General features: G+C 45.9%; 1 protein-coding gene across 1 annotated transcript in view; it reads left to right on the forward strand.

The window, feature by feature from the left end:
• hdac6 (histone deacetylase 6) overlaps window positions 1-27,483 on the forward strand; it is an 84,883-nt gene that overhangs the window by 36,939 nt on the left and 20,461 nt on the right. Inside the window, exons 8-22 of the mRNA XM_084332915.1 lie at window positions 2,629-2,726; window positions 3,024-3,128; window positions 4,266-4,334; window positions 5,330-5,456; window positions 5,634-5,699; window positions 8,857-8,916; window positions 10,646-10,735; window positions 11,061-11,167; window positions 11,506-11,573; window positions 19,753-19,900; window positions 21,852-21,980; window positions 24,496-24,664; window positions 24,764-24,969; window positions 26,127-26,319; window positions 26,777-26,926. Of these exons, the coding sequence (XP_084189041.1) occupies window positions 2,629-2,726; window positions 3,024-3,128; window positions 4,266-4,334; window positions 5,330-5,456; window positions 5,634-5,699; window positions 8,857-8,916; window positions 10,646-10,735; window positions 11,061-11,167; window positions 11,506-11,573; window positions 19,753-19,900; window positions 21,852-21,980; window positions 24,496-24,664; window positions 24,764-24,969; window positions 26,127-26,319; window positions 26,777-26,926 (1,785 nt within the window). The remainder of the gene's footprint in view (window positions 1-2,628; window positions 2,727-3,023; window positions 3,129-4,265; window positions 4,335-5,329; window positions 5,457-5,633; window positions 5,700-8,856; window positions 8,917-10,645; window positions 10,736-11,060; window positions 11,168-11,505; window positions 11,574-19,752; window positions 19,901-21,851; window positions 21,981-24,495; window positions 24,665-24,763; window positions 24,970-26,126; window positions 26,320-26,776; window positions 26,927-27,483) is intronic.

Consider the following 27,483-nt stretch of genomic DNA (forward strand, 5'->3'; position numbering starts at 1 on the left):
TCTTGCCTGCAACTTAAAGTAATGGCTTTGCTTGTCCAAATGACAATACTGACCAAATTGAGATTTATTTTTCTCTTGTCCATTTATTTTGTTTGCTTTCTAATTTAAAATACAGTTTGAAACCGTCTGTACACAGTAGGCTATGTGTGCTAGCAGAGCTAGTCTCCAGTCGCGAGTCATGTGCGGTGGTTTGTCCACCAAAAAAGCGCCAAAAGTAGAAAAGAAACTAGAGCCAGAACTATTCAACTCCCCTGGAGCCACAGCCAGCAGAGAAGCCTGTTTACTTTCGCTTTCAAACCAGCTGCAGCCTGAGAACTGGATTGTGAGGGGCTGTAACACTAAAGATGGCGGCAACGACAAAGAATTGCTGCAAAATAAACATACATCTGTTTAAAAAAAATCTTTTTTTTATACTTATAACAATATAGATAATTATCGATATCGAGTGATATGATGACATTATCATATCGTTATCGTGATATAATTTTTTGCCATATCGCCCAGCCCTACGCTCGCTTCACGACAACCTAACGTCCGGTCCGTCCTCCCATATCTCCCGGGGGGAAACAACACCCCCAGCTAAATTATACCTGAACGGTCGGGTCTGGTGTGGGGTGCTAAGCGATTGTCGTTGAGCGACAGACGATCGCATCGCCAGGCGACGTCGGTCGCCCGCCGTCTGCGGTCGGCTTAACTCGTACTTTTTGCGATTTCATTTGCACACGGGTATGTTTGCTCGCTTTATAAGGACCTGCCGGAGGCGTGTCTGTATGCAAATGAACTAAACGTGAACGCGCGTTCATGTTTGTCAATGAGTGACTGTGACATTCCTCATTGTGGCCATCCCAGCTGGGATCGTTTGGGCCACTTAAGACAGCTTCCCCATGCGTTGGTGAATCAGGGTGTACTTGTCGGCGTTTCTGTCTTAGTCTGTTCCAAGATGGTTGCCCTAAGAGAAGTCTTTGGGCAATGTTGGTGAATGAGACCCATTCACCTTTAACACTTTCAGTGCCATGAGGTGGCGCCAGAGTTAGCGCTTGAATGCCACCATCGGCGCCAATGTTAACCTTAATATCGCCTAATCTATGTTTTAAATTATGGCTATGTGTCTAATCTGCCCGTCGCTTATCAAAGAATCCTTTTCCAGTCAGTGCTGTCAAGGCAGATTGGTTTTTTATCGCTTCATTTCCGTTTGAGAGCATTTTGAAAAGCACCCGTTTTGAGGTAAAAAACAGTCCATTCTGGGCCATTCTATGATAATCGTCTTTTACTGGAATATTCCAGAACGTTGATATTTGTCGGCCTATTTATGAATCGTTTTCAAATAAACGCTAGATGATCAATATTATACGTACACGCACGCCCATTCGAGCTGCGCACGGATAATCGCCGTGTTCATTTCCTCTTGGATTTTTACAGTGAAACCGATAGAGGACATTTCACAAAACAGCTTATATCTTCATCAAAATGAGTCTGATTATCCTAACACTGATAACATAGATTCCTTACCTGACATCAGATGGTATCCAACTGGTATATTCCAATTCCTGATCACCATTCGAAAAAATCGATAAGTGTATAGATCCAACGTGATACAGTAGAACACATGATTCCGCGGGGCTCAGAGGATCCATAATGAACTGTGGTAACCCCGGCTGCATCAGTGGACTGGAAAATGTGGAGTACAGGATTTTTTCCCCCATCCATTTTCATTGAGTCCATTCCAAAATCCCTTATGTCATCTGGGAGACGATAGGGGGCGCTTTTTTCCACATCTGATCGCCGGCGGCGCTCGGGTAGACTAGGGTAGGCTCGCGTGATGCAATATGATTTCAGATCGCAAAAAAAAATAAAAAATCCGAGAAATCTCGTGAGTGGCTTTCAACGAGATATTAATAATTCCGAGAAAACTCGTGAGTGGCATAGAAAGTGTTAACATTCACTTTAGACACTTTCTAACACTACACCATATTGTATATATTTATTACTCAAAGATTTGCACTACATATCTTCCTCATATTAGCATTTTTGCATTTTGTACGTTTTGTATATTGTATATTTTGTATAGTGTTTGATCTTTATTCTTATTACTTTTTTTAATGTATGAAGCACAATCCGAGGGGGATCATACAGAACCAAGCATTTCACTGTAATGTACCTTATACCTAGGACCTTAATAACCTACAGTAGAGGTTTTTAAATCATTGCTCAAAACACACCTCTTTTCCCTGGCCTTTGACCAGAGTTAGCCTGCCACTTACATATGACGTCCGCTGTTACTCTGGACTTTTTATCCAATTTTCTTGTCTCTTTTTATATTGCACTTTGCCCTTGCTTTCTTAAATGTACTGTACTATACCTTCTTCTGTAATTTTTGTCTATTTTTATTGCATTGTATGTGTTTTTATCATGTGAAGCACTTTGGTTTGGCTTTTAGTCATTTGTAAATGTGCTATACAAATAAAACTGACTTGACTTGACTTACTGTATGTGACAAATAAAACAAAACTTGAAATTGAACACACACACACACAGACATAAATCATAGTATGCAATGATAGGAGGCATTCACTCTATATTCTGACAATGTGTGTATATGTATTTATTTCTATTGTGTGTGTGTGTTAGGAGTCATTCCAAACAGCCTTGTTGGCTGTGGGGTCAGTTCTTCAGCTGGTGGACAAGGTGATGACCTCTGATCTCAGGAATGGATTATCAGTTGCTAGGTAACCATTTATATTATTTTACAAGTAGAGATAAAATCTCAATGATTGACAAGGCTCTCCACCAATCACACTGATTTCTCCTGACATCATCTTTAATATCACTATGTTCTGTTAGACTCATCATAAACAACATTTATATCTGCCTTTAAATATATATACTTAAAATATATATATTTATTGTTATTATTATTGTTATTCTGTCTTTCTCCTCTCTCTGTCTCTCTCTCTCTCTCTCTCTCTCTCTCTCTCTCTCTCTCTCTCTCTCTCTCTCTCTCTCTCTCTCTCTCTCTCTCTCAGACCTCCAGGTCATCACGCTCAGTCTGATCAGAGTAATGGATATTGTATGTTTAACAACGTGGCCATAGCAGCTCGCTACGCCCAGACGCACCACCAGGTCCGCAGGTGAGAGGGCAGCACCATACCTCTGTATATAATAACTATCAGCACTGTACCTCCATATATCAGCACTGTACCTCCATATATCAGCACCATCACTAGCAGACATTATGGGCTTATCTGAATACATGGTAATTTTGCTGCCCCCTAGTAGTTTATATTTAAAGAATAACTAAACACAGGGTAATTTTGCTGCCCCCTAGTGGTTTATATTTAAAGAATACTAAACACAGGGTCATTTTGCTGCCCCCTAGTGGTTTATATTTAAAGAATAACTAAACACAGGGTCATTTTGATGCCCCCTAGTGGTTGATATTTAGACCACTGCACTTCCGCATTACATGGAGCTCATGGGAGAGCGTGCAGGGATAAAATGAATGAATGTTGAATGAGAGCCTTGACGTAAGTAGTTGTAGCTAAGGCTGTGGAGGTACTGGAGACATGAACACGGAGAGACCAATCCCAAGTCGATCGGCACTTTCTCAGCCGAGCTATAGTCACCTTTCCGCACCTACTCCCCAACCGACTCATGCGCAGATTGCCCAGGGAGTGTGTCTGGCCAATCCAGAGAGACTCCCTGGCTACAACCACTTACGTCAAGGCTCTCATCAACATTCATTCACTTTATCCCCCCGCACTCTCCCATGAGCTGAAAATACCGGAAGTGTTGCACTGGTCTATGGTTGATATTTAAACTGTAACTAAACACAGGGTCATTTTGCTGCCCCCTAATGGTTGATATTTAAAGAGTAACTAAACATGTGGTCATTTTGCTGCCCCCTAATGGTTGATATTTAAAGAGTAACTAAACATGTGGTCATTTTGATGCCCCCTAATGGTTGATATTTAAACAGTAACTAAACATGTGGTAATTTTGATGCTGAGAATTTCTACACCCAAGCACAGGTTGATTGGAGCCGTAGTATGTGAGATATTGTGAGCATATGTGTTGATGATGCAACTGCATTTATAATGTCCTATAACTGTGTGTGTGTGTGTGTGTGTGTGTGTGTGTGTGTGTGTGTGTGTGTGTGTGTGTGTGTGTGTGTGTGTGTGTGTGTGTGTGTGTGTGTGTGTGTGTGTGTGTGTGTGTGTGTGTGTGTGTGTGTGTGTGTGTCTGTGTGTGTGTGTGTCTGTCTCCAGGGTACTGATAGTAGACTGGGATGTCCACCATGGTCAGGGGATACAGTACATGTTCCAAGACGACCCAAGGTACTCACTCACTCATCACTTACTTATCACTCACCCACTCACTCATTACTCACTCATCACTCACTGTTCACTCACCACTCACTCACTCACTCATCACTCACTCACTCATCACTCACTCACTCATCCACTCATCACTCATTCATCACTCACTCATCACTCACTGTTCACTCATCACTCACTCATCACTCATTCATCACTCACTCACTCATCACTCACTCATCACTCACTCATCACTCACTCATCACTCGCTCACTCATCCACTCATCACTCACTCATCACTCACTCATCACTCACTCATCACTCACTCACTCATTCATCACTCACTCACTCACTCACTCATCCACTCATCACTCATTCATCACTCACTCATCACTCACTGTTCACTCATCACTCACTCATCACTCATTCATCACTCACTCACTCATCACTCATCACTCACTCATCACTCACTCATCACTCGCTCACTCATCCACTCATCACTCATTCATCACTCACTCACTCATTACTCACTTATCACTCACTCACTCATTACTCATTCACTCACTCATTACTCACTCATCACTCACGCATTACTCACTCATCACTCACTCACTCACTCACTCATCACTCACTCACTCACTCATCACTCACTCACTCACTCACTCATCCACTCGTCATCACTCATTCAACACTCACTCACTCACTCACTCACTCACTCACTCACTCACTCACTCACTCACTCACTCACTCACTCACTCACTCACTCACTCACTCACTCACTCACTCACTCACTCAATCACTCAATCACTCACTCATCGCTCACCCTGTCAGAACATGCTTTACATTTCTGCATTCCTATGAAGATACAGGGTGGTAAATTAACTTTAACTATTAACTTTAACTTTAAATTAACTAACTAGCTACATCTAAGTCTTATTCTCTCTCTCTCTCTCTCTCTCTCTCTCTCTCTCTCTCTCTCTCTCTCTCTCTCTCTCTCTCTCTCTCTCTCTCTCCAGTGTTTTATATTTTTCAGTCCATAGACATGAGAATGGATTATTTTGGCCTCATCTCCCAGAGTCAGACAGTCATTCTGTCGGTACAGGATCAGGAGAGGGCTATAACATCAACGTGCCCTGGAATAAGGTAAGATATACAATTATTACATATATAGTATATCATGTATAATAAAACACTATACTGTATATCATTATAATAAAACACTATATAATTATATATAGTTTATAATAAAACACAATATACTTGCCCTAATGATGCGTCTAACATGCCTATAAATACAGTACTTCTGGGATTTGTGTTCAGGTGGCCATGACGGATGCTGACTACTTGGCTGCCTTTCAACAGCTGCTGCTACCTGTGGCCTATGAGGTAACACACAAGAGGAAACATCACAATAAATCATGTACATACAGTACATACAGTACATACATACAGATGCAGCAATTAGGACTGTCTACCATTCTACCGACGCGCAAAGCCTGACAGAATGCCGTGATGTCTGATACCGATTTGCAGCGTTGATAGGATAGCCACAGCGCTTCAGAAATAGGTCTCGAAAGCATGAATCTTCAAGCGTTTTATTTATCATCTGAATTTGATTGCAACTCTTGAAGCTAAATAGAGCAGCCGAGTAGTGTAATGATTGTACTATATTTATTAGGAGAGAGAGAGAGAGAGAGAGAGAGAGAGAGAGAGATAGAGAAAAAGAGAGAGAGAGAGAGAGAGAGAGAGAGAGAGAGAGAGAGAGAGAGAGGGAGGGAGGGAGGTTTATTTGTCACATACATACCAGGGCATACAGTGAAATGCGGGTGGTCATGCCCGCATCGATTCTGCAATAATACTAATAATAAAATAGACATAAAAAAACAGGTAATAAGAAGACATAAGATGTGACTCGACTTAATTCTCTTTACCCCGTTGGGGGGCATAGGGCGTCCACCAGAGCTCTCCATCTCATTCTCTTCTGGACCAGGGCCTTTGCTTCTTGCCAGCTCACTCCGATGTTCTTTAGGTCTTGGAACGTCTCCAGGTGTTTCTCGGCCTACCGGCTTTCCTCTTCCCCTGCGGGTTGTAGTCCAAGGCCTGTCTAGTGATGTTGTTTGAGTCCTTCCTAAGGGTATGCCCTATCCAGTTCCACCTTCTCCTTTTGATGGTGGTAGCTATTCTGTCCTGGTTGGTTATCCTCCACAGCTCTTCATTTGTGGTTTTGATGGGCCACCACAGCTTGAGGATGTAGCGCAGGCATTTGTTGACAAACACCTGGATCTTGCTTGTGAGGCCCTCTGTAGTCTTCCACATCTCAGAGCCATAGAGCAGGACAGTCTTCACATTGGTATTGAAGATCCGTAGCTTGGTGTTGTTGGAGAGTTGCTTGGACAACCAGATTGGCCTGAGTATCCTGAATGCTACCTGTGCTTTGCTGATGCGTGCCTCTATGTCCCTGTCTGCTCCTCCATCCCTGCTGATGTTACTCCCTAGGTAGGTGAAGTGCTCCACGTCCTCTATGGCCTCTCCCCTCAGTGTGATTGGATCATGTGTTTTTGGATTTAACCTCATGGTCTTGGTTTTTCCGTTGTTGATCTTGAGTCCAAGTTGGTCACTGTTAGTCTGTAACCTATCTGTCTTCTGTTGCATGTGTGTGTGGTTTTCAGAGACTAGTGCAAGGTTGTCTGCGAAATCCAGGTCCTTGAGCTGGGTAAACAAGGTCCACTGGATTCCTGTCCGTTGATTTTCAGTTGTTCTTCTCATGATCCAGTCAATGGCAATGAGGAAAATCAAAGGAGAAAGACGATAACCCTGCACCCCTGTTGTGATGGCAAAGGTGTCTGACAGTTTGCCCTTGCAGATCACCCGGCCATTGAAATCCTGGTACATGTTCTTTATTAGGTTGATGATCTTAGAGGGTAGGCCATAGTGACATAGGAGTTTCCAAAGCACTTCCCTATCTAGGCTGTCAAAGGCTTTTTCAAAGTCTACAAAATACAGGTAGTTTTGCCACTCAACACACTGCTCGATGATAATTCTTAAAGTAGCAATATGGTCTGTGCATGACTTACTGTATCCTTCCTAAAACCTGCTTGCTCTTTCCTCAACTGACCGTCTAAGGCTGCTTGTATCCTATCTAAGATAATCCTACAAAGAACCTTGCTAGGGACGGACAGGAGCATTATGGCTCTCCAGTTGTTGCATTCACTGAGGTTTCCTCTTTTTGGAATGGTGACCATTAAGCCCGTTTTCCATTCTATTGGGATTACCTCTGTATCCCAGATCTTGTTGAGGAGGTGGTATAGAACCTATGTGGTCGCTTTGGGATCAGCTTTCAGAATATCAGGGGGGATGTTGTCAACTCCTGGTGCTTTTCCAGCCTTCATCTTTTTGATGGCTCTGGTTATTTCATCCTTAGATATTGTTACGTTCAATTGTTACGTTCAACCCTACAAAATGCCTTGAACGTAAAGTGGTGGACACAGGACAAGACAGGAGTTATCAAAAATAACAATATTTATTTGCACAGCTAATTTAAATGGACAAAAAGATGGGGAGCTGGGTGCGCCAGACTCCAAAGTTCCAGATATCAAAATAATGCACATAGGCAAAAGAGAACTAGCTAAAAATACAAGTCAAGCAGTGAGAGCAAAATGAGGTCTTCAGGTTAGGCCTCTGGAGAACCAGTGACGAGCGACAGCTGCGAGAAAGAGAACTGCTGCAGCCTGCACTCTGCTCTGCTCTTGGTGTTAATTAGAGAAGCGGCCATTTTAGTGACAAGCAAAAACAAAGGAAGAGTGTGTCAATCAAACCACCCATTAGTGACAACACTACTACCACAATGTGAATATGCACCACAGACAGTAAGTATCCCTCCACCATGTGAAAGTAATACATAACACCCCCACACCGAAAATGTATGTTCTTCTCCGAACTATAGCCCAAAGAAACCATCACCAAGAGAATGAACTTAAATAAATAAGGGGATACTTACCAACCTTACCTATCAAAAATGCAACTACACATACTAACATGTGCAGTGCCTGTACTGTGTTGAGTGTGAGCCCCGGTCAAGAATCACACTCAACTGTACACCAAAAAAAATATTGTGACTCACGAATTCGCTGCGAGTCACTACCACAGAGTGATAATGGGTCGGCCCCTGTCGAACACGACCTCCAACTTTGCCAAATGCTCCCAACTGAGGAACATTTGACATCGTTGTTTAACACAAACAATGACAATGTCCCGATACCTGGGCAAGTGAACCCCCACAAAAGGTCCCTCCATTGCAGCAAATGGCTGGAAAATTCCATCCCACTCATCCTCTACTGAGGCGTAAGGCCTAGGATTCCATTCCCACACCAACAAACCGTTCTGCATCGCAAAACACTGCTTCAGGTCAACAGGACCCTCTACCGATACAGACCCGTGAAACAGACAATAAACTGGAATCAGCATGAGAGCTAAGCTCACTGCGCTCAGGAAACATACAAAATATGTAAACAGAATTAGTTTGACAGTGTTGTTTATGTTTCAGTTTCAACCTCAGTTGGTCCTGGTGGCAGCAGGCTTTGATGCGGTGGCTGGAGACCCAAAGGTACATTCATCACATGGTATTACATGGTATTAGATGGTTATACATGATATTACATGGCATTACATGGTTATACATGATATTCCATGGTAATACGTATTAGATGGTGATACATGCCATGGTATTACGTGATTATACATGGTATTAGATGGTTATACATAGTTATACATTTATACATGGTATTCCATGGTTACACATGGTATTAGATGGTTACACATGGATATACATGGTTGTACCAGCGTTTCCGTTAGAACATATTCGTGCCGGTCTGGGTGTCCTGCAAGATTTCTATCCCCGGACATATTCGAGAAATTCCGGTCAGAGTTTTAAACAGCAGTCTGTTATAATCACATTTTTATGAGCTAACGAATTCCGTTATATTGGACATTTGTATTAATTACATCAAGCGAAGAATGAGAAATTGATTTGCAGAATCAAATTACTATCTCTCGCCTCCCAAGTTAGTGCTATACGCTAAGCCAGCATCAAGCTCCCGCCCCGCAGGCTTGCGCTGCAGCAGCTGTCACACGCACCCCCAAATGAATCTTGAGTCGACATCGCTTCACCTCGTTGTATCAGACATGTCACACATATCATAATGTTCAACTTCACACACAGCAAACTGTAGTTGATCATCACATTGCCTCGTTTGCTAGCTCGTCGCCACATGCAGAGAGGACGAGCCACATGCGCGTAACGCATTTGTTGATTTCATTATAGCCTACATTTAGTTATAATCAATAATATGCATTACTATGTGACACGGCAGTCAACCAACAGTTGCATATGATTAAAAAATGTCAACACTCACTCACCCCGTCTCTCGTTGTGCCTATCCGTTTTGTACCTGCGAGAAGGTGAGAAACATCGAGGTCGTCTGGTAACGTTGGTTCGACTTTGATATCCCCATTGGAAAAGGTGGACGTCTGCGAGGCTCGCAACGGTAGCAGCAGACTGGGGATGCTCTTTGTGGTTCAATCAATAAAGTGTACTTTGTGTACGTTCAATCAATGTTATCTCTCGTACATCATATAGGCTAGACTACTAGACTATAATATCGCACCTCAGCCAGGAGAATTTAACTTTCCACTCGGGCCTGAACGCTCGACATTTCGGTTTCTTTTCCGCGGGAGCCACCACGACATCGGCGGTCTCTGTGACTTCAGTAGACTCATCTTCGTTGTCATTATTATTAGACCTGCTTGTGCTTGGTTTCATGAAATATTTGTTAAGCTTAGCTTGTTTGGCCATCTCTCTCTCTCTCGCTCGTATACCTGTTTGTCGTTATTATGGTGGCCAGACAGGCTCAAAAAAAGAAAGAAAAAAAAGATTCACATCTGAGCGGCGCCATCCGCGCTTTATCAGAGTGAAGCAACAATGAAACAAATGTAATGATTGTTTCGTTCATCGCATAGGCTATTTAATTTTAGCCTATTTTAATACAATTAAAATAATAAAATTGTGCTTAGAGGAATTATTTTCACCGGACATTAAGACCGGAGAGATTTAAATATTCGGACTTCAACATATTTTGCCGGTCAAATACCGGTAATTACCGGCTAACGGAAACGCTGGGTTGTACATGTTATTACATGGTTATACATGGTATTAGATGGTTACACATAGTTTGTTATGAAGTCGAGCCGTCTAGGGGTTAGTTATTTTGTTAAATGAAGCATGTCTGTTGTTATGAACTCGTTCTTATGTGTGTGCGTATGTGCGCGCGCTCCAGGGGGAGATGTGTACCACTCCTCAGTGTTTCTCTGTGCTGACCCACTTGCTGATGGCTCTGGCCCAGGGGAGGATCATACTGGCTCTGGAGGTGAGAGGCTGTCTGTCTGTCTGTCTGTCTGTCTGTCTGTCTGTCTGTCTGTCTGTCTGTCTGTCTGTCTGTCTGTGCATTATGTCCTCAGGCTTATAACCTACAGTCTATATCGTGTCTCTTCAGGCTTATAACCTACAGTCTATATTGTGTCTTCAGGCTTATAACCTACAGTCTATATTGTGTCTTCAGGCTTATAACCTACAGTCTATAATGTCTTCAGGCTTATAACCTACAGTCTATATTGTGTCTTCAGGCTTATAACCTACAGTCTATATTGTGTCATCCGGAAGGTTATAACCTACAGTCAATATTCTATCCTCAGGGTGGTTATAACCTACAGTCGACAGCAGAGGGCGCTGCAGCCTGTCTCAGATCTCTACTAGGAGAGGCATGTCCCCCCATCAACACACACACTGGTCCTAGTGACAGGTAAATCGCTGTGTGTGTTTGTGTGTGTGTGTGTGTGTGTGTGTGTGTGTGTGTGTGTGTGTGTGTGTGTTCCCCTAAAATTATCTTCAGACAGTTATATATTAATTGATTATGAATATCATATTAATTATAACGATAATATTTATCACAACAGTAATATATTAATAATCATATGAAGAATACTATTATTATGTCTTTCTCTCCTTCATGCCCCTCTCCCTTTTTTCTCTCTCTGTCTCTGAAATGTCTTTTTCACTTTGGGTCTCTCTATCTCTCTGTCTCTCTGTATGTCTCTCTCTCTTTCTATCTCTGTATCTCTCTATGTCTCCCTATCTCAGTGCTCTACAGTCTATATCCGGGACTATCTCAGCTCTCTACCCTTACTGGACCTGTCTACAAGTACTGGGTAACACACACACACACGCGCGCGCGCGCACACGCACACACACACACACGCACGCACACACACACACGTGCACGCATACACACACATACACACACACACACACACAAATACTTGCGAGAACTGTCCATTGTGTGTTCAATGGAAAAACGGTATCTACAATCCGCACTGTGTATCCCAGAGTTGTCCGTCTGTGACTCAGACGTTCCTAGAGAACAAAGATCTGTTGGCAGAGAGTCTGAACAGAGAGTCTGAGACTGAACAGAGAGTCTGAGGGTGAACAGAGAGTCTGAACAGAGAGTCTGAGATGAACAGAGAGCCTGAGATGAACAGAGAGTCTGAGATGAACAGAGAGTCTGAGAGTGAACAGAGAGTCTGAGACTGAACAGAGAGTCTGAGATGAACAGAGAGTCTGAGATGAACAGAGAAGAGAGTCTGGGATGAACAGAGAGTCTGAGATGAACAGAGAGTCTGAGATGAACAGAGAGCCTGCGACTGAACAGAGAGTCTGAGATGAACAGAGAGTCTGAGATGAACAGAGAGCCTGAGATGAACAGAGAGCCTGAGATGAACAGAGAGTCTGAGATGAACAGAGAGTCTGAGATGAACAGAGAGCCTGAGATGAACAGAGAGTCTGAGATGAACAGAGAGCCTGAGATGAACAGAGAGCCTGAGACTGAACAGAGAGCCTGAGATGAACAGAGAGCCTGAGATGAACAGAGAGTCTGAGATGAACAGAGAGCCTGAGATGAACAGAGAGCCTGAGATGAACAGAGAGCCTGAGACTGAACAGAGAGCCTGAGATGAACAGAGAGCCTGAGATGAACAGAGAGTCTGGGATGAACAGAGAGTCTGAGATGAACAGAGAGTCTGAGATGAACAGAGAGCCTGAGATGAACAGAGAGTCTGGGATGAACAGAGAGCCTGAGACTGAACAGAGAGTCTGAGATGAACAGAGAGTCTGAGATGAACAGAGAGTCTGAGATGAACAGAGAGCCTGAGATGAACAGAGAGCCTGAGATGAACAGAGAGCCTGAGAGACTGAACAGAGAGTCTGAGATGAACAGAGAGTCTGAGATGAACAGAGAGCCTGAGATGAACAGAGAGCCTGAGACTGAACAGAGAGTCTGAGATGAACAGAGAGCCTGAGACTGAACAGAGAGCCTGAGATGAACAGAGAGCCTGAGATGAACAGAGAGTCTGAGACTGAACAGAGAGTCTGAGATGAACAGAGAGCCTGAGATGAACAGAGAGTCTGAGATGAACAGAGAGTCTGAGATGAACAGAGAGCCTGAGACTGAACAGAGAGTCTGAGACTGAACAGAGAGTCTGAGATGAACAGAGAGCCTGAGATGAACAGAGAGTCTGAGATGAACAGAGAGTCTGAGACTGAACAGAGAGTCTGGGATGAACAGAGAGCCTGAGATGAACAGAGAGCCTGAGATGAACAGAGAGCCTGAGATGAACAGAGAGACTGAGATGAACAGAGAGTCTGGGATGAACAGAGAGCCTGAGATGAACAGAGAGCCTGAGACTGAACAGAGAGCCTGAGATGAACAGAGAGCCTGAGATGAACAGAGAGCCTGAGATGAACAGAGAGACTGAGATGAACAGAGAGTCTGGGATGAACAGAGAGCCTGGGATGAACAGAGAGCCTGAGATGAACAGAGAGCCTGAGATGAACAGAGAGCCTGAGGGCGGGAGAGAAACAAGACCCCAATTTTCCACGAAAACAATTAAATCAAATCAAATCAAATGTATTTGTAAGGCCCGACAACACACGTTAATGTCCCCATGGGCCGGACACGTCTTCTTTAACACTTTGACTGCCGGGACCCGTCTTTAGACGTCTTTCCTGGCCATGCTAAAGTTGCCGGGGGACGCTGTACAGCGTCCTTATATCAATATTTCAAAAATCTGCGATCGGATTCATAATGTCCCTCCGCTGGCCTGAGATCCACCAGCAGGACCCACTGAGCTCTCTGGCGGTTCAGGAGCGCCATCTGGTGGCCGATCGGCGCAACCGCTTAACAGGAAGCGCAGTAGAGGTTTTGCTGGTCGGCCATATTACTTCCGGGCACTCGGTATAGGTTCCGGCACTCTAGCTCGTCACACTACATAGCGATCGATTGCCAATAACTTGATAAACAACATGATTTGGACGTATATACCATTATACAAGCTGGAGATGGACCGGGTAATAATATATCCCATAATGATAAAATTTCTACTCGACGATGATCGCCCAACGGCGCGCGGAGACTGGGGTGAGTTTCAGCGTGTAACGTTACCGTCTTCGATAATAACTGATATTATCAACATTTGACCCACATTAGATGATTGGTATAACGCTGCCCACGGAATTATAAACGCCCCCTCGCCCATCCGGTCAACATCAGATGACGTGTAGTAACTTCTAGAAGTACGTCTAGTTGGAATTTTTTATATCGCGCTGATTGCCATCAAACTGTATTTCATCATCAATATAATGCATTTGGGGCTATATATCACGTTCTGGAGAAAGCTGCAGAAAGAGATGAAAACATACTTATACATTAGACCATACTTTACTATGAATATGTGAATGAAAAAGTTTAACGTTGCTACACAATGAACAATACATATAGGACTTTGAATGGGCCCTAATAATGGCACTGTAGCAATAGAATTTAAAAAGTTATAGCCCTGCAAAGAAGGGGACTTTCTCCATAGACAAATAGCGCTGGCAATCTATGGTATATCATTAATTTAACCCAAGGCAACCAAAGTGTTAAACAAGTCAAGAAGAAACATCACAATAAGTCAAGAACAAAACAAAAACACCATAAAGTCAATATTTTTTTTAAAAATAAATGAAAAATAAATGCAACACTCCCAGACATACCTCATGCGAAGGTAAGGAAAAACTCACTAAAACCTAGCAATAGGAAAAAATGCACCACAGGCAATGTGGAGGAGAGAAACCTTAGAAGGGCCATTCAAGGAGGATCTCCCTTCTTAGATGTCGGTGATAGTAGTGTTGCAATAAAACAGGCGAACAGTTGGTAAGCATGCACTCATATGTGTAATGAAACACAGATAAGTGCATGCGATAGCAACTGAACATTTTGAAAGATTAAAGATAGAGCTGATGGCGGATCTATTTGAGGCAAAGGGGCGGGGCAAAGAGGGTCGCATCCTCCCGGTCATCATCACGGGACGTCCAACACTCCGGTCATCACTCCGAGACAGCCAGGGAGACGGGACAGGCGTTAGACAGTTCGCATGATTGTGATGGGCGGACATAGCAATAGATACAAGTGGTAAGCATATATGTGAATAGAATAGATATATGTAGTAAGCATATTATGTGAATAGAATAGAAGTACTTAACCCAGCAATGAACTCCACGTCTAAACCACGTTGACAGACCACAGACAGAAGAAGCTGATCCATGGCCTCAGTGGTGCACGTAGAACAGTCACTGCAATCTTGGCCAAGACCCCGATACATCCACCACCTTGGTCAGCACTATGAGACAACCACTCATATATATATATGCATACATGGTGACAGTAGAATCATAGTATATAAGAAAATTGTGAAATTGAGTAATAGATAGAACTACTGCAAGCGTATGGATACAGGATGAGATACAAGACAATAGCTCAGGGCCGTATGCCCCGGGGGGCAGGAGAAGCCACTCAGAATTGGTCAGGTTGGTTACAAATATTTGTAATTATACAATTACAAATATAAACAATTAATATATATAATAATAATATACTTCCAGGGTCACCACCATTTCTTTTTTAAATGTCAGAACCACGTGATAACACAGCACACTCAACACCACATCACACTCAGCACCTCGTCACACTCACTCAGCACCTCGTCTCACTCAGCACCACGTCACACTCACTCAGCACCTCGTCTCACTCAGCACCACGTCACACTCACTCAGCACCTCGTCTCACTCAGCACCTCGTCTCACTCACTCAGCACCTCGTCTCACTCACTCAGCACCTCGTCTCACTCAGCACCACGTCACACTCAGCACCTCGTCACACTCACTCAGCACCACGTCTCACTCAGCACCACGTCTCACTCAGCACCACGTCTCACTCAGCACCTCGTCTCACTCAGCACCACGTCACACTCAGCACCACGTCACACTCACTCAGCACCTCGTCTCACTCAGCACCTCGTCTCACTCAGCACCTCGTCACACTCAGCACCACGTCACACTCACTCAGCACCACGTCTCACTCAGCACCTCGTCTCACTCACTCAGCACCTCGTCTCACTCAGCACCTCGTCTCACTCAGCACCACGTCTCACTCAGCACCTCGTCTCACTCAGCACCACGTCTCACTCAGCACCTCGTCTCACTCAGCACCACGTCTCACTCAGCACCTCGTCTCACTCAGCACCTCGTCTCACTCACTCAGCACCTCGTCTCACTCACTCAGCACCTCGTCTCACTCAGCACCTCGTCTCACTCAGCACCTCGTCTCACTCACTCAGCACCTCGTCACACTCACTCAGCACCTCGTCACACTCACTCAGCACCACGTCTCACTCAGCACCTCGTCTCACTCAGCACCTCGTCTCACTCACTCAGCACCTCGTCTCACTCAGCACCTCGTCTCACTCAGCACCTCGTCTCACTCACTCAGCACCTCGTCTCACTCAGCACCTCGTCTCACTCAGCACCTCGTCTCACTCACTCAGCACCTCGTCTCACTCAGCACCTCGTCTCACTCAGCACCTCGTCTCACTCACTCAGCACCTCGTCTCACTCAGCACCTCGTCTCACTCAGCACCTCGTCTCACTCACTCAGCACCTCGTCTCACTCAGCACCTCGTCTCACTCAGCACCACGTCTCACTCAGCACCTCGTCTCACTCAGCACCTCGTCTCACTCACTCAGCACCTCGTCACACTCAGCACCTCGTCTCACTCACTCAGCACCTCGTCTCACTCACTCAGCACCTCGTCTCACTCAGCACCTCGTCTCACTCAGCACCTCGTCTCACTCAGCACCTCGTCTCACTCAGCACCTCGTCACACTCACTCAGCACCTCGTCTCACTCAGCACCTCGTCTCACTCACTCAGCACCTCGTCACACTCACTCAGCACCTCGTCTCACTCACTCAGCACCACGTCTCACTCACTCAGCACCACGTCTCACTCACTCAGCACCTCGTCACACTCACTCAGCACCTCGTCTCACTCAGCACCTCGTCTCACTCAGCACCTCGTCTCACTCACTCAGCACCACGTCTCACTCACTCAGCACCACGTCTCACTCACTCAGCACCTCGTCTCACTCACTCAGCACCTCGTCTCACTCAGCACCTCGTCTCACTCACTCAGCACCTCGTCTCACTCACTCAGCACCTCGTCTCACTCACTCAGCACCTCGTCACACTCACTCAGCACCACGTCTCACTCAGCACCACGTCACACTCACTCAGCACCTCGTCTCACTCAGCACCTCGTCTCACTCACTCAGCACCTCGTCTCACTCAGCACCTCGTCTCACTCACTCAGCACCTCGTCTCACTCAGCACCTCGTCTCACTCACTCAGCACCTCGTCACACTCACTCAGCACCTCGTCTCACTCACTCAGCACCTCGTCTCACTCAGCACCTCGTCACACTCACTCAGCACCTCGTCTCACTCACTCAGCACCTCGTCTCACTCATTCAGCACCACGTCTCACTCAGCACCTCGTCTCACTCAGCACCTCGTCTCACTCAGCACCTCGTCTCACTCAGCACCTCGTCTCACTCACTCAGCACCTCGTCTCACTCACTCAGCACCTCGTCTCACTCACTCAGCACCTCGTCTCACTCACTCAGCACCTCGTCTCACTCACTCAGCACCTCGTCTCACTCAGCACCTCGTCTCACTCACTCAGCACCTCGTCACACTCACTCAGCACCTCGTCTCACTCAGCACCACGTCTCACTCAGCACCTCGTCTCACTCAGCACCTCGTCTCACTCAGCACCTCGTCTCACTCAGCACCTCGTCACACTCACTCAGCACCTCGTCTCACTCAGCACCTCGTCTCACTCAGCACCTCGTCTCACTCACTCAGCACCTCGTCTCACTCAGCACCTCGTCTCACTCAGCACCTCGTCTCACTCACTCAGCACCTCGTCTCACTCAGCACCTCGTCTCACTCAGCACCTCGTCTCACTCACTCAGCACCTCGTCTCACTCACTCAGCACCTCGTCACACTCACTCAGCACCTCGTCTCACTCACTCAGCACCTCGTCTCACTCAGCACCTCGTCTCACTCACTCAGCACCTCGTCTCACTCACTCAGCACCTCGTCTCACTCACTCAGCACCTCGTCTCACTCACTCAGCACCTCGTCTCACTCAGCACCTCGTCACACTCACTCAGCACCTCGTCTCACTCAGCACCTCGTCTCACTCACTCAGCACCTCGTCTCACTCACTCAGCACCTCGTCTCACTCAGCACCTCGTCTCACTCACTCAGCACCTCGTCTCACTCAGCACCTCGTCTCACTCACTCAGCACCTCGTCTCACTCAGCACCTCGTCTCACTCAGCACCTCGTCTCACTCAGCACCTCGTCTCACTCAGCACCTCGTCTCACTCAGCACCTCGTCTCACTCAGCACCTCGTCTCACTCAGCACCTCGTCTCACTCAGCACCTCGTCTCACTCACTCAGCACCTCGTCTCACTCAGCACCTCGTCTCACTCAGCACCTCGTCTCACTCACTCAGCACCACGTCTCACTCAGCACCTCGTCTCACTCACTCAGCACCTCGTCTCACTCACTCAGCACCACGTCTCACTCACTCAGCACCACGTCTCACTCAGCACCTCGTCTCACTCAGCACCTCGTCTCACTCACTCAGCACCACGTCACACTCAGCACCTCGTCTCACTCACTCAGCACCTCGTCTCACTCACTCAGCACCACGTCTCACTCACTCAGCACCACGTCTCACTCAGCACCTCGTCTCACTCACTCAGCACCACGTCTCACTCACTCAGCACCACGTCTCACTCAGCACCTCGTCTCACTCAGCACCTCGTCTCACTCAGCACCTCGTCTCACTCAGCACCTCGTCTCACTCAGCACCTCGTCTCACTCAGCACCTCGTCTCACTCACTCAGCACCACGTCTCACTCACTCAGCACCTCGTCTCACTCACTCAGCACCTCGTCTCACTCAGCACCTCGTCTCACTCAGCACCTCGTCTCACTCAGCACCACGTCTCACTCAGCACCTCGTCTCACTCAGCACCTCGTCACACTCACTCAGCACCTCGTCTCACTCACTCAGCACCTCGTCTCACTCAGCACCTCGTCTCACTCAGCACCACGTCTCACTCAGCACCTCGTCTCACTCAGCACCTCGTCTCACTCAGCACCTCGTCTCACTCAGCACCACGTCTCACTCAGCACCTCGTCTCACTCAGCACCACGTCTCACTCACTCAGCACCTCGTCTCACTCACTCAGCACCTCGTCTCACTCACTCAGCACCTCGTCTCACTCAGCACCTCGTCTCACTCAGCACCTCGTCTCACTCACTCAGCACCTCGTCTCACTCACTCAGCACCTCGTCTCACTCAGCACCTCGTCTCACTCAGCACCACGTCTCACTCAGCACCTCGTCTCACTCAGCACCTCGTCTCACTCAGCACCTCGTCTCACTCAGCACCACGTCTCACTCAGCACCTCGTCTCACTCAGCACCACGTCTCACTCACTCAGCACCTCGTCTCACTCACTCAGCACCTCGTCTCACTCACTCAGCACCTCGTCTCACTCAGCACCTCGTCTCACTCAGCACCTCGTCTCACTCAGCACCTCGTCTCACTCACTCAGCACCTCGTCTCACTCAGCACCTCGTCTCACTCACTCAGCACCTCGTCACACTCAGCACCTCGTCACGACCCGTGGCTTTCAGAAAATCTCTAATTACAATGTTGTGAACCAGAATAGTGAGTTGTTCATATGAACGTAAACATGACCCCATTTGAAGGCACCACATAACACCAGATTGACATTACTGTGTTGACATGTAAATATAAACTTTATATATTGTTCATTTATCATGTTAGTTTCAATGGTTGGAACAGATTTGTCCCCAGAATGAGACCTTTCCATGTGTTTGATTCTCTTCCTGCTTCCTATATTGTCTCCACAGAAGGCGGCCCACTGGCTGATGGGGATGTCGTCAGGAAGACAGACAATGAGGAGAGGGCAGTCAATGTGAGCCCTGCCCAGCGTGTTGCCATGACTACAGGTCTAGTGTACGACCAGAGGATGATGGAACATCTCAACATGTGGGACAGGTCAGAGAATTAGAGACACAGTCTGTCCACACCACGTTGCTGTGTCTTCTGTAGAACTAACAAGTGTTGTCTGTAAATATGGAACAATGGGCCTCATTCAACAATACTCTCTTATTATTTTTCTTATATTCTTGCTTACCAGGCTGTTAAGAGAACAATAAGAAAAGCCACCGCCACATTCATCAAGCCGTTCTTAACGTCCAAATCTGTGCTTACCCAGGTGTCTTGCATGATGAATCCCACTCATTCTTAAACTCAAATGCGCGTTCGCGCTCAATTCATTTGCATACAGACACGCCCGCCATCTCCTTATAAGGCAAATGAGGCGTGTGTAAAACAGCCGTGGTTCGGCATCTGATCCCTGTCTGATCCATTCAACAGGAAGCGATTTGCGACTGATCTCAAAATGACACAAACACACACACACGTCTCACGACTCGCGACTCAGTGCATGTGTGTGTGTGTTCCTGTGGGTCGCTCATCGCATGTGTGTGTGTGTTAATCTGATGACAAATAAAGACTTATACTTGTACTTATACGTACTGTATAGTGCAAAAGAAATTGTTCCAGCAAAGTAGGCTTTGTCAATACTGAACGACTGCGCGCTTGTCAAGAACCAATCGCGCAGTAGGTTGGGAAATACCGGATCTGTCACCTTCTCTCTGAAAGGTCCCTGTGGCTAAAACCCAGAGTGTGCTGAGGACTTGTAGGTGTGGAGCAGAGAAGAGAAGAGAGGAGAGGAGAGGAGAGGAGAGAGGGGAGGAGAGGAGAGGTTGTAAATATGCGTTCTATGCGTACGGCCTGCGCAGCCAGCATCTAACAACTGTTCTAACAGCAATATATAATCCATTTCAGAAGCAGAACGCACGCAATAAGTTATAATAATAATTATTAGGGATGTTCGATATTGGCTTTTTTATCGATACCGATATACCGATATTGTCCACCTCTTAATTTCCGATACCGATATCAACCGATAGCGATATATGCAGGGCCCCCCCCCCCCCCCAAAAAACGGAATAATTTCAGGTAATTAACATTATATCTCTTGTTGTGGAATTAACACAACATTATGCATACTTTTGACAATAAATAAAATCAGAATTTGTTCTTACTTGCTTGCTTGGGTAAATAAAGGTTAAAAAAAAAGATACAGATAATTTCCGATATCACATTTTAATGCCAATATCGGTAGCTTTCAACCCATGAACTCCTTCCTCTCTCACCTTTTTATATATATATTTTTTATTTTATCTACTAAAACTGTATTGTATTATATTGTTTGTTTTGTGTCTTTGAGCATTAGGAAAAGCGCTATATAAATCTGATGTATTATTATTATTATTATTATGAATGGTAGGCTTTTTTTTAATGTTTCTCATCTGGGTAAGAGTTTCTTATCTGGGTAAGAGTGCTCTCGACCACTCTTAGAATTTGGTCTTGCATGAGAGAAAAGCAACAATAAGAAAACTTTGCTGAATCCCAGGTAAGAACAAAATAAGAGGAAATGCTAGTTAAGAAAGAAATCTGTTCTTATATCGCTTCATGAATGAGGCCCAATGTCCTCCATAACATCACCATGGTGACCAACATTCTAAACATGAGCTGGTATAGAGTCAACATCGCTATGGTGACCAACATTCTAAACATCAGCTGGTATAGAATCACCTGTTGTTACCTAGGAACAGCTATGGTGCAGGACTATGGAGCCAACATGGCTACCAGTATAACTATATAACTTAATGATGGTTTGAATAGAAAATAAACCCTCTCTCTCTCACTATCTCTCTACCTTCCTCCCCCTTCTCTCTCTCTCTCTCTCTCTCTCTCTCTCTCTCTCTCTCTCTCTCTCTCTCTCTCTCTCTCTCTCTCTCTCTCTCTCTCTCTCTCTCTCTCTCTCTCTCCCCTCTCCCTCCTCCCCCTCTCTCTCTCCTTATCTCATTCTCTCTAGCAACCACCCAGAACAGCCTCTCAGAATTGCTCAAATCTTCTCTAAACACCAAGAGCTGGGATTGGTCGACCGTTGCCACCAGATACCGGCCCGCCTAGCGACCGAGGAGGAGCTGGCCCTCTGCCATGGGTACACACACACACACACACACACACACACACACACACACACACACACACACACACACACACACACACACACACACACACACACACACACACACACACACACACACACACACACACACACACACACACACACACATTTAGAGTCTTTATTTATGTCCACATAAAGACAATGTTTAAAGGACACAAATATTATCAGTGCACTTGTACATTGTGGGATTATTCCGATACAATCGTGCCCAAATTGACAATGGCAACCAAAGTTACAGACTCACATGGATGATGAACCTGACAATTTACACACAGCTCATGGATACAGATAGCAGCGTCTTCTCCAAATTGCCCGGCTGCCAATAATTGCTGACACTGCTAGACACACACACACACACACACACACACACACACACACACACACACACACACACACACACACACACACACACACACACACACACACACAATATAAATTCACACTACAGTATGTTGCGACTTATCATATGGTGAAATCCTGATTCTATCATCAAAATCGATTCATATTCAAGTTTTTCAGTCTTGTAATAACATTTACATTTTCTCCTGATCTAAAAACGAAAGATTGTTTAGCTGGTGAATTCCTACAGATGGCGCTACGTCCTACATATGGGGCTATGTCACCAGGTCTGTTTCTGTCTAGACTAGATAGACCTGTATGTCACCAGGTCTGTTTCTGTCTAGACTAGATAGACCTGTATGTCACCAGGTCTGTTTCTGTCTAGACTAGATAGACCTGTATGTCACCAGGTCTGTTTCTGTCTAGACTAGATAGACCTGTATGTCACCAGGTCTGTTTCTGTCTAGACTAGATAGACCTGTATGCCACCAGTAGGGGTGGACGGTATGGTCTAAAATTTATATCACGGTATAATTTGAAGCATAGACGGTAACGGTATATATCACGGTATCAGTATTTCCGTTAGAATAATTTTTTTTGCCTGATAGGCAGGCTATATAAAGAATCCTCAAGGCATGTAGATTTATAATATTTTAACTTAAAACTAGGCTACTTTTGCGTATAAAGTCATTATATTCCAAATAAAATAAGTCCCGAGTCGAGACTCCGTGCTTCTCCCATTGCAAACAGCGGGGCTGGATGCTGGATTTTGCTAGAAGCATAATATAGCTGCAGAGCCACAGAGCCAGGGGCGCTTTCAGGTCTGGTCACAGGCCCGCTCAACAGCGCCCCCCACCCAACGGCTGAATTGCTAATGGCTGAATTGGAGTATTGCACTGTGCAATACTCCAATTCAGCCATTGGCAATTCAGCCGTTGGGTGGGGGCGGGGGGGGGCGCTGTTGAGCGGGCCTGTGACCAGACCTGAAAGAGCCCTTGGCTCTGCGGCTCTGCAGCTGCATGCTATTTCGCAAATCCACTGCTGCAGCCGTCCTCCCGCTGCAGCCGTCGTTATCATAACACTACACACATATCATAATGTTTACAGCAAACTGTAGTTGATCACCAGGTATGTTTTATTAACGTAGAATAATTCATATAAGAAAAACGATAGGTAAGATCTCTTACCTTTCTCCACTGGTTAAAAATGCCAGGAACTGAAATTGAAACTTGCTGTGCGCCGCGGTGATATGTGTTTATTATGAAATGACAATTGCGTGAAGCCTCCTAAATAACTTTTTCCAGTTTGCACATATCTATTATCTATGACTAATTCTATCTATTTTTAGGGGCAAATGCGATTGAAATAGTCGCGCTGTGGTTACATGACGTCATTGCTATTTTAGAGCTGCTCTACCGGTTACACGGTATAGTCAAAATCCATACCGTAGAGCAAATTCATACCGTTTATACCGTATACCGTTTATACCGTCCACCCCTAGTCACCAGGCCTGTTTCTGTCTAGACTAGATAGACCTGTATGTCACCAGGTCTGTTTCTGTCTAGACTAGATAGACCTGTATGTCACCAGGTCTGTTTCTGTCTAGACTAGATAGACCTGTATGTCACCAGGTCTGTTTCTGTCTAGACTAGATAGTGAACAGTGAGATGGCAGGCAAGGTTTACATTTGATTCTGTCATTTGTTTCTCTGAGACATATTAAACTGTTGTAACCGCTGTAACTCAAAACATCAAGAATTGATTATGAATCCAAAATGGATTTTGAATTGAATGGTGAGATTCCCAACAATTCCCACACCAGTAGCAACGCCGCCCTACAGACCAAAACTAAAAAAAGGTAAACAAAGTGCAATACCAGACAGGGCTCTTGAGGTCGCTGTTTGATCTCTTTACACTGTCAATAATATGTGTGTGTGTGTGTGTGTGTGTGTGTGTGTGTGTGTGTGTGTGTGTGTGTGTGTGTGTGTGTGTGTGTGTGTGTGTGTGTGTGTGTGTGTGTGTGTGTGTGTGTGTGTGTGTGTGTGTGTGTGTGTGTGTGTGTGTGTGTGTGTGTGTGTGTGTGTGTGTGTGTGTGTGTGTGTGTGTGTGTGTGTGTGCGCGCGTCTGTGTGTGTGTGTGTGTGTGTGTAGGTTGGAACACATAGCTCAGATCAAGGCGACTGAAGAGATGAAACCCAGAGATCTGTGTCGTCTGGGAGAGGAGTACGAATCCATCTTCATCAACAACCAAAGCTACCAGTCTGCCAGGCTGGCTGTTGGGGCCTGCTTCAACACAGTACAACACATACTGGAAGGACAGGTAGATACTAGCTAGTACTACACTAATGCCACAATAATACCACATACTAGAACCGTTAATATATCTGATCTCTCTCTCTCATTTTCACACACTCTCTAGGTTAGTAATGGTGTGGCTGTCGTTCGCCCACCAGGCCACCATGCAGAGAGAGACAGAGCCTGTGGTTTCTGTTTCTTTAACACGGCTGCTCTCACCGCACGCTACGCTCAGTCCATTACCCACAATGCAAAGCTCCGCATCCTCATCCTCGACTGGGACGTTCACCATGGCAACGGAACACAACACATCTTTGAGGAGGATGACAGGTAAGAGGAGAGGATGACCGGTAGGAGGAGAGGATGACCGGTAGGAGGAGATGATGACAGGTAGGAGGAGATGATGACAGGTAGGAGGAGATGATGACAGGTAGGAGGAGATGATGACAGGTAGGAGGAGATGATGACAGATAGGAGGAGAGGATGACAGGTAGGAGGAGATGATGACAGGTAGGAGGAGAGGATGACAGATAGGAGATGAGGATGACTGGTAGGAGGAGAGGATGACAGGTAGGAGGAGAGGATGACAGGTAGGAGGAGATGATGACAGGTAGGAGGAGAGGATGACAGGTAGGAGGAGAGGATGACAGGTAGGAGGAGATGATGACAGGTAGGAGGAGAGGATGACAGATAGGAGATGAGGATGACTGGTAGGAGGAGAGGATGACAGGTAGGAGGAGAGGATGACAGGTAGGAGGAGAGGATGACAGGTAGGAGGAGATGATGACAGGTAGGAGGAGAGGATGACCGGTAGGAGGAGAGGATGACAGGTAGGAGGAGAGGATGACCGGTAGGAGGAGAGGATGACAGGTAGGAGGAGAGGATGACCGGTAGGAGGAGATGATGACAGGTAGGAGGAGAGGATGACAGGTAGGAGGAGAGGATGACCGGTAGGAGGAGATGATGACAGGTAGGAGGAGAGGATGACAGATAGGAGATGAGGATGACTGGTAGGAGGAGAGGATGACAGATAGGAGATGAGGATGACTGGTAGGAGGAGAGGATGACAGGTAGGAGGAGATGATGACAGGTAGGAGGAGAGGATGACCGGTAGGAGGAGAGGATGACCAGTAGGAGGAGAGAGGTTAAACATCTTCTGATATAAGCCAAACACTCTCTCTCTCTCTCTCTCTCTCTCTCTCTCTCTCTCTCTCTCTCTCTCTCTCTCTCTCTCTCTCTCTCTCTCTCTCTCTCTCTCTCTCTCTCTCTGTCTCTGTGTGTGTGTCTCTCTCTCTCTCTCTCTTTCTCTCTCTCTCTCTCTCTCTCTCTCTCTCTCTCTCTCTCTCTCTCTCTCTCTCTCTCTCTCTGTCTCTGTGTCTCTCTCTCTTTCACTCTCTCTCTCTTTCTCTCTCTCTCTCTCTCTCTCTCTCTCTCTCTCTCTCTCTCTCTCTCTCTCTCTCTCTCTCTCTCTCTCTCTCTCTCTCCAGTGTTCTCTACATGTCTCTCCATCGTTTTGAGAACGGAACCTTCTTTCCTTCGTCGGAGGACGCGGACTGTGATAGGGTGGGGCGGGGCCGGGGGGCCGGGTTTAATGTCAACATTCCGTGGAACAGAGGACGAATGGGAGACTCCGATTACCTGGCAGCCTTCCATCATGTAGTAATGCCCATCGCCACAGAGGTACATACATGCACACACACACAGACATAAACATGTGTGCACTGCATGCTCAAATACAAGCAATGGCTGCACAGGCATGCGTGCGACTATTCCAACACACACCCCGCACAAACACAGATCGCCTCAGATTAGGGATGGGAATTTGAAGGCATCAATATTTGATTAATCTATTGAAAACATGTTGGTAAATCGGATATCCTAAGTACCGCTGTGCACTCTCTCTCTCTATGTCTCTCTCTCTCTATGTCTCTCTCTCTATGTCTCTCTCTCTCTGTCTGTGTGTGTGTGTGTGTGTGTGTGTGTGTGTGTGTGTGTGTGTGTGTGTGTGTGTGTGTGTGTGTGTGTGTGTGTGTGTGTGTGTGTGTGTGTGTGTGTGTGTGTGTGTGTGTGTGTGTGTGTGTGTGTGTGTGTGTGTGTGTGTGTGTGTGTGTGTGTGTGTGTGTGTGTGTGTCTCTAGTTTAACCCAGGTCTGGTGATCATATCGGCTGGTTTTGATGCTGCTAGGGGAGATCCTCTTGGAGGGTATAATGTGACTCCTGAGGGATACGCCCACCTCACTCACCTCCTGATGTCATTGGCCGGGGGTCGGGTGCTGGTCATCTTGGAGGTATAGTAACTGTAGCTACTAATAATAATAATAATATCTTAAATTTATATAGCGCCTTTCAGGAGACCCAAGGCGCTTAACAGCTAAGGGAGGGGGACAGGGAACAACGTAACAACAAAGAGTAATTTACAAATTTGGTGAAAAGGTGGGTTTTGAGTAGGGCTGACCTTCGATATTTTTATATATATATATATTTTTATATATATATATTAAACTAGATAGGACTCGTGCACATCTGGTTGGACCCCGACTGGAGGTGCAGGTCAGCGCAAGAGAGATAAATAAACTAAAAGGAGAAAACCTTCAAAGGAAAGAAGGGACCGCACACTCCACAGGACTCGTTTTTGCTTATTTATTGTTTGCACAACGCGTTTCGCTGTCGCTTCCTCAGGTGCTATGCCTGAGGAAGCACCTGAGGAAGCGACAGCGAAACGCGTTGTGCAAACAATAAATAAGCAAAAACGAGTCCTGTGGAGTGTGCGGTCCCTTCTTTCCTTTGAAGGTTTTCTCCTTTTAGTTTATATATATATATATATATATATATATATATATATATT

Source organism: Notolepis coatsorum (genome assembly GCF_963971535.1).
Source record: "Notolepis coatsorum genome assembly, chromosome: 17".
NCBI classification, from domain to species: domain Eukaryota; kingdom Metazoa; phylum Chordata; class Actinopteri; order Aulopiformes; family Paralepididae; genus Notolepis; species Notolepis coatsorum.